The sequence below is a fragment of the Gossypium hirsutum genome, chromosome A09, assembly GCF_007990345.1.
Source record: "Gossypium hirsutum isolate 1008001.06 chromosome A09, Gossypium_hirsutum_v2.1, whole genome shotgun sequence".
Taxonomy (NCBI): domain Eukaryota; kingdom Viridiplantae; phylum Streptophyta; class Magnoliopsida; order Malvales; family Malvaceae; genus Gossypium; species Gossypium hirsutum.
Window position 1 is genome coordinate 56,574,420 of NC_053432.1, and position 11,371 is coordinate 56,585,790.

The window sequence follows — 11,371 nt, forward strand, 5'->3', positions numbered from 1 at the left end:
CTGATTATACTCAACAATTATGGTTTTTATTTAAATTTCGGACTTAATTGAGAGTTTGTAATTTATGGGGCTCTCTGGACTAGACGACTTTTAAACTTTTGGTTTTGATTTGTTTGCTTGTTCATTTGCATGGTTTAACAAAACGTTTAAACAAACGACGGTTTTACTCAAATAAAAAGGTTGTTCTGAAAATATGAATTGAATTTTTGAAATATAACGGTTTTATTAGACTTCCGCTGTAAAATAAGTTTTGGCAAATAAACCAATTAATTAACATTTTCGGCAATGGATATAAAAGAATATGAGTTAATAAGCTGAGAAGATTTAACGCAATGACTTCATTTTCAAAACCCATTCTTTGTGACATATCCAGATTCGGCCATAACATCTAGGCCGGGTTTGAGGTGTTACACAATCTTTGTTTTTTCGATGGAACTTTGTAAAAGAACTCAATACACAAGTCTAGGAAATAGATGATGCTTATTTGAGCTAATCGTATTCAGAAATATATGTGCTAGGTTACTCGTCCGGGTTAAACCAACGACAACACAAAAAAATAGCCTAGCTAGGGTTATACATATACATGTAAAGTTACCAGTCTAGCTAAACTTTTAAAATGACAACGAATTACCAGTTCAAGCTAAATCTGTATCACATGTATATCTGAGTCCACAACAAATGCTGAAGCTCAGTCTAGCTAAACTTTTAAAATGACAACAAATTACCAGTTCAGGCTAAATCCGTGTCACGTGTATATCTGAATCCACAACAAATGCTAGAGCTCAGTCTAGAATGGGAATCATACAGAAACCTCGTGTATAAGACTTTTACTCACCCCATTAGAACTATCTCAGAATTTGATTTATTACCACATAGTCTGATTTCCAATTTCATCAATTTATATACAATTAATTAATAACATTTAATAATGAATTATAATTATCGAATATAGCATGAACTTACCTATACAAAACGGTTGCGAAAACAATGTTGACAATTAATTCGTTAATTTAGTTTTTCCACGATTCAAGTCCGATTGTTTTTTTACTTGATCTAAATAATATTTTTCATTCAATTAATCCATTCAAACATCATAAAATATTGAAATTCATATATTTGACTCTTACTCGTCATTTTACACTTTTACCATAAATTTTTACTTTTATTCAATTAATCCCTAAACCCGAAACATTCAATTCAATCACAAATTAATCAAACCAAAGTCAGTCGAATTTTCTATAATTCTCATATAGCCCATATTCATCATATTTTTACAAAAAAAATTATATAACTTTACTATTTTAGCAATTTAGTCCTTAAACACTAAAACTACTAACAATCACTTTGCAAAATAGTCTTGTTTAACAATCAAGCTTATAAACTTATCATTAACATTCAAAAACTTCAAATAACGACAATGGAAACTATTAAAATCTATTAGAGTTTTGAAAACGAAGGTACAAATTAATTAAACCTAGTTGCAATGATTTCAAAAACATAAAATTTACGAAAAACAGATAATAAAATAACTTACATGCAAAGAATCTCCTATGGCCGAACTTGAGAGGCTTTAAAAATGGAGTTTGGGGTGTTCATTTCGGTGGTAGCCCAATGAAGATCATGATTCCTTTCTTTTATTTATTATTTAACTTTTAATTACTAATAATTAAACATATTTTTAACATATAAAATACATAACATTAGCCATTAACCGTCGACTTTATTTAATTAAGGTTAAATTTCCATTTAAACCCTTGCATTTTAACTTTTTTAAGCCAATTTAACTAATAAAAATCTATAGCGATTGACTTTTGCAATTTTTACAATTTAATCTTTTTTTCTTTAATTAACTATTAAATCACCAAAATTTCTAGACCAAATTTCAATACACCTAAATAATCACTCCATAAATATTTAATGAAAATATTTACGAGCTCAGTTTACAGAAACGAGATCCTGATACCTCATTTTTCAAAATCACTTGATTTTAGGGACAACTCACTTGTACTTAACTATTCATTCAATAAGCCAAAATTATCATATCAAAATTGAATATAATATTATATTTAACTCGTAAATATTAATTAGTAATATTTATTTACGGACTCACTCGTCGGATTCGTAGTCTCGAAACCACTATTTTCGACATCATTGGAAAATAGGTCGTTACAAACACATTTAATAATAATGATTAAATTTTATGTTGAACATGTTTTTCACCTACACCAAAATAAATAAATAAATGAAAAGTGTTTGCTTCATGCAATATAAACAACTCGAGAAATAAAAAATAAAAAAAAATTATAATAATATATTACCGCATCATCAATTAAAATATCTTTAATATCTCTTCAAAGAATCATAACTTTAATGCTTCATTATTTTAAAGATACTTTTAACTTATTAATATTAACAATCTCCATTTTTGTATTGGTGAATTTCTTAGATGCTACTTAATTAAATGTTTCTAACTACTGAATACTATTTATAAAGCTAAACAAAAATTTATTTTGACTTATAACTTAGTACTAATTGAGTGATAATTAGTCTAAAGCAATCTCTATTTTATATTTGCACTTCATTAAGTCAATTATAACTCTATTTTATATCAATAAAATAAAATTATCACAATTTTTTTAATATAACTTATAATTATTTTTAAATGTCAATTTAATAATATGATTTGAAATGTTAATTTAATAATATGATGAAAATTATTCACATTTTTTGTCTGTTAATAATTTTTAAAAATTTTCTTCTCTTTTTTAATTTGAATTGTGACATTGAGGGCTTTGTACTTAAAACTTAATTAGTTTTTCAATAACTTTTTTATACTATTTAGCTAAAAAAAATTAGCATACTGATAATTTTAATTATATTTTTTTGTCAATTTAATTTTTATTCGTTTTTTAGTTAAGTTTGACTTTCGACATTTTAACAAGAGTCAAATTTAATTAAATTTTTTTTAAATCTAATTATTATTTTTTAATAAAAAATTCGACTAGTTCACATATATTTTATATTATTTTTAAAATTTTATGAACTTTTTTATAATTCCACTATTTTCACTTATTAATCATATTTCATTTATTGATACAACATATTGCTGAATAGTTTATGAAAAAAATTCATATTTGACAAAAAATTTATTCAACAATGTTTGACCAAATTTAATAAAAAATATTGTTGTATTTATAATTATACTAAAAAATCACACTGAAAACTATTAATGAAGATTATGGTTGTTAGCTCAGCCCTAAAAGTGGCAAGGCTTCCAAAAATTGACGGGAGAGTCCAACTAAAGTAGAGCTGGACTCATTCGCCTATATAATGTGTTCGATGTACAAGGTGTTGGCATGACTCACCGTCTCTATTTGATCATTGACGAGTCACCCTCCATCCCTAACAGGACGGGTTCCGTTGTTTACCTACATTCTTGCTCATTATTTATACGGAACTTTACTCCTTCAGTTCATACATCTTGGGTGATGTTTACTTATTTTGTCTAAACTCTTAAAATTTTAACCGTGTTGATGTGATAACTCGCGTGGTACTCTACTTATAATTCATAAAAGTTCAAAAATAATAATAATAATAAATATTTACAAAGCAACAAATTTCAAAATAATTCATAAAAATTTTAAAAAAATTTATCTATGTTAACAATTAAGTATACATAAAATGCCGCATAAATTGTCACGTCAATACAATTAAAATTTTAACAATTCAGTAAGTATTTTTGTCCAAAAACAAATAAATAAAGATTAAAAGATTAAATTTATTTTTATACCTAAAAAAACCATTAGTACTAAAAATATCAATCAAATTATCAATATTTCATATTTAATATTCTTGTTTGCAGAAAAAAGAATCATTTATTTGAATCAACGTAAGATTCGAAATCAAGTTCTATTTAAATCAATTATGAGGTTTTTTTTTTTAATTTTAGTAATTGATATCTATTCATGAATGATTAACTTAATCTACATAGCAGAAAGCATCTTAAATCTGCTTGTGCATCCACAAAATTCAAACATCTCTCAAACATTTATATTTTCTATCAATACAATCTTTTCTTAATTAAATTTTGTCATTCATCTTTTAAAAAGTGTTAAATTACTTTCTGTAACAAAAATATTTTAACTTTTTTTTTATATTATGCATATCCGTTTTACTGTTCATATTCAGGATTCGTGGTTACCCCTCTCAATAAGGTTGTCTTCTAGATCCTCCCCTTAATAATGTAATGTGCCTTATCATTACACACAATCACTTATTGGTAACACATTAATTATTTTAATAAAATTGACATAATAGTACACATGCACTTTGTGCTGACATAACGCAACTTATTTTAAGTCACGTCAATAAATAATTTACAATTTATAAAAATAAAAAATAAATCACAAAGTATGAACTGCCATTCAAATTAATATATTTAATATTTTAATGTTTTTAAATAATATTATTATTAAAAAAACTTATAGTCAATTTAAGTCAAATTTAATATAAAAAATAAATGTCAAATTAACATCAATAAAAACTAAATTTAACATTATACTTTAAAAATATATTAAAATAAAAAAAAATCATTTTAAATAGAGCAAACAGATAAATCCGATTCACGCACAGTTTACTTCAAGAAAACCATAAGCTTATAGAATTTTTTTTTTGAAAAACTAATTCTATTCATTACCAATACATTCATAGGAATATTACACTTGAGAAATGAGCAATGTAAATCTTGTAAAAACTTCAATAGTTACAGGCTTCATCTTTTTGGACTTCACTAATTAACAATTCCATCATTTTCTTATACATAGGCATATAATGATCATTGATCATGGTTCTCGATAGCCTGATTTTACTGTACAGTTCTCTGGGTGTTTCGTATATACCAACACGTTCATCATTCGACCCATCCCCATCCCCATCATCATCATCTAGCTTCCCACTAGGATCCAATGAAGGTATCGAAACAATATGCATAATTCTGCCTGGGGGATAGAACTGGTGGTTCTCCAAGGCATCCGAGGAAGATACCGTTGTTTTACTTTCTGATGATGTATCAGCTATAACTGTCTCTTCCTCCGTTATTTCTTTCGCCACAGCTGCTTCTTCTGCTTGGGCCTGAAGATCAACCTCGCTTGCCCGCCTCTTAAGCTCCTTCTCTAGTTCGTACCACAACTCACCACCTGTGATTTCATCCACGGTTGATGTGGTAATAACTCTATCCATTGTAATCAGGGGTTCGTCTTCATCTGTGTCATCACAGCCAGAACCACCACCGGAATTACATTCCACACTTGTTTGTACTGGATCTATTGTAACCACCTCAGTCACAAAAGCTTCAGAACTTCTTTCTGATACTACTGAAGCTTCAGTCATATCATCCCCTTTAGCATTCAATGCCGGACCTACATTACGACGACGGGGACCCATGCATGACCATGAAGATAGAGATGAATGGCTTCTGACAACAGCTTGAGCGACATTCTGTGCACCCTTCATGACAACCTAAAGTTAAAAAGGGAGATAACCCATGAATCAGACACAAAACTGAAATACCCCATGAAAATTAAAGCAAAACGGGCATCAGATTCTTTAACTTGTTAAACAATATGATCTACACAAAAGCTCAAACTACATGGTCAAGGAAACTCGTATATCACGTGCAATTTTTTGGCAGAAAACTGTATCGTACATCTCAGGAAACCAACAAATTTGAAGTTTCACAAACTCATTATGGTTTTACCCTAGTGCTGCTTGTAACCGGTCGAAGAAGTGCACCAGCACCAGCAACCCTGGCTTTTGCACTAGCTATAGAGGGAAGACGTGAACCCAGAGCAGTAGCAGAACGGTAAACAACATTAAGGACCCGAGTGCGTTCAACCTGATCCCTCAAATCGTTTAACCATGAAGATGCTGTAACCTGATGAAAACAACTTTTAGGTAAGAACCCTCACCAAGTAGGTTATAACCATTATGAACAGCTGTTTCAATTTGTTATCCACTCGAGGATAAAATGAAAAGCACCTCAGTGCGAAGGTCATCAACTGAAGCAGCTGAGAATGTAGGCACTAAATCGGACCCATTGATGATAGTTGTAATGAAGTGCTTGCCAGACTCCGCTAAATCCCATGTCATACAAGCAGCTGCAATTTTGAAAAGAGCGTAATTAATTTCTCGTAAGGGATAAATGAAGCCTCATTAAGCACAAGTCATTACAACCTTTCGATGTAAACCTAAAAGCTTGAAGCAAAATTTTAATATAAAAATTTTAGCCTTCCACACCTTCCACATGTACATCCATTTGATTTATCTCTTATAGAACAAAATAATTATCATTGATGTGTCAAAATATGGCCAAAGAAAGTCAAATTTATGTTGCTTTGACTCCTCCATTTTTTCTTTTAAATACTCATGTCCAATGCATATCTGGAAATGAAGATGATCCTCCTCCCAGGACCTTCTAAATCAAAAAAAAAGAAAAAAATCTCTTTAAAAAAAAAAAGCCATAAAGTGTGGGCACATAACCGTACCCAACATACACCCGAGCCTGAGTAGCACAGAGTCAAATAACGCTATTTGTGTTAAACGGACTAAATGCTTTAGAGAATGAGCTAATAATAACACGCACACTGGCAATAGCTTAATTATGAACAAATGTATGCTGAATCATTTACCTGGGGCAAATGTAAAACAAGTGCTAGAGGCAAACTCTTTCTGTTCCCGAAGAATGTATGTTAATAATGCCGCTGTTCCACCTCCAAGTGAATGCCCAACTATCTGATGTTGAAAAGAAACATTAGATACCCAGTTTGTATATCTAAGCTAGCAAATTTTATCCAATAATTATATCACAAAAGCATATAACTTCAACAGCAAGATATACATCATCTAGCAAAATATACAGATCATACTGAAAGTAACTAAGCATTAAGCAAAATATACATCATCTAGTTAAAAATACGGGTCATACTGGAAGGGATTATAATAACAGGAAAAACAAGGTAAAACAATGTTGTTTATGTTGAATCCATCAGAAAAATCTACATCTAAGTAGCTTTGAAAATAGGGATTAGTAATACATAACAAAGGAAGCACACAAATATTTGTATGTTCACTGTATTAGTGAGAAAACAAAACAGTTAACAATTACCTTAACTTGATAGTCAGGATATTCACTGAGAGCCTTGAGCAAGCAAGGAGCAGCAAGCTTTGCAATCCAACGAGCTGCAGCAACCATTCCACAGTGTGCATATCCTAAAACAAGGTTGCTAATTCCACCATCATGTAAAACTGAATGGTGGAAAGGCACCACCGCACCAGTCGCTGCTGTTAGTGTATCTTTAATGCTATGAGTGCCACGAATCAATAGGAGGAAGCACTTTGAGTCCTTATCACATATAATTGTGAAAGCTGGCTTCATAAGCTGCAAAATTTATTCTAAAAGTAAATCAATATCCTCACAGAAGAACTAGAACCGCTTTATTACACACCCAAAAACAGATGGAAAGAAGACACACTACAAAACTATCCTCAGTAACATAATTTACTTCATTAAAATGAATAAGTCAATGAAAAGTTCGAAGTCCTGTTAAACCCCAAATGGAAATGGCAAAAGAACCCAGCTGGTCAAAAATCTCTAAAGCTAACTTTTTTTTGTGACCATACTCTAAAGTTAACTTGACTATGGCAAAAGTTAATGCATTTCCACCTAGCCTAAGGAATGCAAGTGCCATGCAGATATGCTAGGCTTCACCAACTATAATGAAAGATACCTCCTTGGTTCTTAAAGCTTGAAGAAAATGGGTAATTTTTACACCTCTCTCTCATTCTTTTCCCCACAACTAAGCTTTATTGGATATTTTAACTTGGGCCTAAGCTAAAATATTTGACATCACAAAAGCACTACTAATATTCAAACTAGTAAGAAAGTAATTCAAATAATGATCAAAACTTCACATAGCCTACACCAAGGGTAATGAAAGATGCTACCTTGGTTCTTAATTTTCTTACTTTACATAAATTTTATGCAAATGGGTTAACTTTTATGCCCATACTCATTCTTTCCCTGCCAACTAAGCCTTGTTAGACATATTGCCTCGTGCTTAAGCTAAAATATTTGACAGAACAAGAACCCTCCTCATATTCAAACTAGTAAGAAAGTTATTCAATAATGATTTAGACTTCGCATGGCCTACAAAACTTCGAAGAAAGATGCAACCTTGGTTCTTAACTTGTTTTACATAAATTTGATGAAACTGGGTAATATGTAATTCGTTCCTGCCAAATAAGCCTTGCTGGACATATTACCTAGCGCATAAACTAAAAGATGCGTTCAGTTTCCTACTCAAAATCGCAAGAACCCTCATAGTATTCGAAAAGGAAAGAAAGCTATTGGACGCCTAATACTCCACATTGCTTGCTCAATCATCAAACAATAAGCTGTACTTTATACATAAAATTAAAAAAAATAAAGAAATGCTTTGAACAGGGAAACGTACCCCAGCTTTGGGTTTATGAAGAAGAACGTCTTCCTCTGAATAACCGGCAAAGTCTAAAAACACTGGAAATGGCTTCTTCGAGAAAAACATACAGAGAGTCAACAATCTTAAAAGCTTGTTTAACTCTTCTTTAATCTCTTGCCCCTTTAATTCCACACAATTGTTTCCCGCATATACACTAGCCACTTGCAAATTTCCCTAAAAAATAAAAAAAGGGGGTTTAGAACAAAATTTCTAATATTTACATCAAAGAACTAATTTGACTAAACAAGAGGTTGAATTAAACGAACCTGTCTCCGCATAAGATAATTAATGCCAAAAGCCAAATCGCCGATCGGCCATTTGCCCAGAGTTTCCGAGTAAGTGAATCTTAGAGTCTCCGATATCGTGGCGATGGCTTCGAGCCATGTTGCGGGCGCTTGAGCCGGTCTTCTTGCTATTCTCTTCTTCAACGATCTGCTCGATTTTAATAAATCTTCGCCTTCTTCTCCGCCATCGACGCCGTCTTTAGCCGCCGATTTCTTTAACCAGACGTAATAAAGTATCACCGCCGCCCCTGCCGCCGTGGCCATTGTCCCCGCTGCCATCGTCTCAGCTTTCCACCAGGTCTCTTATCAAATAAAGCATATGATATCGATCGTGAAATTTACAATTAACCGCCGCTGATTCCTCCTCCGCAATTTTTTTAATGAGATTTTTATTTATAATCTCAACAAAATTACCATTTTCTTACCTTTTTTATGGAAAGTTGCAGAGGAAGAAGGGAAAGAAAGACGATTGTGAAATGACTAAGAAGGACAAAAAAAAAAGTACAGCTGGACAACAAAGCTAATACTTAACTATCTTTCCAAAAATACATTTTTTTAAATAAATTATATAATAAATTTATAGAATGTTGGTTAAATTTTAAATATTTTTGAAATGATAAAGAATGAAAGACTAAAAATTATTATTACGTTATAAATTCCTTATGTATATTCTAAATTTTATATAAAATATAAAAAGGATAAAAATATTTTTAAAATAATATATATTTTTTTATATAAATATTAGATTTTTAGTAAATTCACAACTACATCAATAATCCGATTAATGAATAACATAAACTTAATAAGAATTTTAAACGATAATATTAATATCAAATTTTATATCATGTGTCCTTATAAATAAAGTAGGCATGATGAATTAATCATGACTTTGTATCGAGTTGGCAAGTAAAATAACAATGATGTAAACATCTCATAGATTGAAGTTATATTGCTTCACAAATCTAATTTGTAGTATTTTGAAGTAACAATAAAATAAATAATTTAATAACAGTCATGTTTTAAAAATATTGAGACTGACTGACACAAACCTCAAGCATTGTAAGCTTTTCACTTAAAATAATTAAATATTAATAGATTATGGCACATAAATGAAAAAAATATATAAAAATATATTTATTAAAAGTTTATGTAGAAATCAAATAAAAAATTTTTGATTAAAATAGTAAAATTGAATGCTTAAAAATATATGTATTGAATATTTAAAATTTTAATTAAAATAATAAAATATATTGTACTTTCAAAAATATATATATATATAAACAGTAAAACACATACATCAAAAATATCAAAAAAATCTCAACATGCATATGATTTTATATAAAAATATGTTAGAAAAATAAGACACGCTCATAATATATTATTTTGTAAAAAATAATTATTTTTCAATTGAGTTTGCGCTCAATTGGTTCATAACATAAAGTCAATCAATAATTTTTTTAGTAAGAAGAAGCTAAATACAATTAGCTGTAGTGAGCTTTAACCTTTACAGAGTTCACCAACACCCTTTTACAATAAACCTATAGAAATTTATTTGAGTGGACCTTTATAAATATACACCCTTTTACAATAATCCTATAGCAATTTATTTGAGTGGACCTTTATAAATATGTAATCCAAGTGAGTCATGTCCGTCAATCAATAATTATTTTTTTTATTCAATTAAGAGTTTAAATAATAATATAAATATAAATTATTAATATACAAATACATACATACACGTAATATTTTAAATACGAATCAAATAAATAGGATCAGATTTTCTTAAAAAGCTGAAAGAGGGTATTTTTGTCAGTTTAATAAAAATACGCGTCGAAGCGAAATAGATAAGAAAATGGGGAAGGCGCGCACGTTAGGCAATCCATTAGAGCAACTGAAATTACTCTGCTATTGAACCCCAAAAATGTATCTAATTAAAAATAAATAAAATATATTGAAACGGTGCGTTTGTTTGATTAACAAATTGGCTGGATCCAGCAAGAGGAGATTTATTATTGAGCGTGCCCAAGTGGGTCCATGAGTGGGATTAATGAAGATCCCAAGATAAACCCTAAATTTGTAGGGTCTGGGCTATGGGCACTAGACCTGTTAAGCCTGGTCAGCTCGGCCGGGGCTTTGTTTCAGCAAAGAATTTTTTATTCTAACGAGATTCGAATTTAAATTTAATTATGATATTTTTTTAAAAAAATAGGGAAATAGAATAGTTAGGCAGGTTAGGTTGAGTGCTAACCTAGATTTTTTTTTAAAATAGCTTAGTTTGTGAATACTTCTATCAAGTACTTATTAGAGTTATTTTTTATTATACTATTTTCTAACGTTACATGTAGTGGTTTTATGTGCTTAAAATTTTTTAATTAATTTTTAAATAATATAATTTTAATTATTTTTAATTTCTTATTCAAATTATTAACTATAATTAAAATTTATTTAATTATTTAATAATTCAAATATAATAAATATTAATTTTCAAATATCATATTAAAAATTGATATTTTATAGATAATTTTTTAAATAATATTAAAAATATTTCAATGT

General features: G+C 29.7%; 1 protein-coding gene across 1 annotated transcript; it reads right to left on the reverse strand.

The window, feature by feature from the left end:
- Positions 1-4,729: 4,729 nt before the first annotated feature.
- LOC107891855 (uncharacterized) lies at positions 4,730-9,334 on the reverse strand. The gene is made up of 7 exons (XM_016816777.2): positions 8,801-9,334; positions 8,511-8,708; positions 7,163-7,435; positions 6,687-6,789; positions 6,037-6,155; positions 5,756-5,932; positions 4,730-5,517 (listed from the first exon to the last, which is right to left on the reverse strand). Exons 1-7 carry the CDS (start codon positions 9,095-9,097, stop codon positions 4,756-4,758), a joined length of 1,929 nt encoding a protein of 642 aa, XP_016672266.2. The 5' UTR covers positions 9,098-9,334; the 3' UTR covers positions 4,730-4,755.
- Between the last annotated feature and the right edge of the window lie 2,037 nt (positions 9,335-11,371).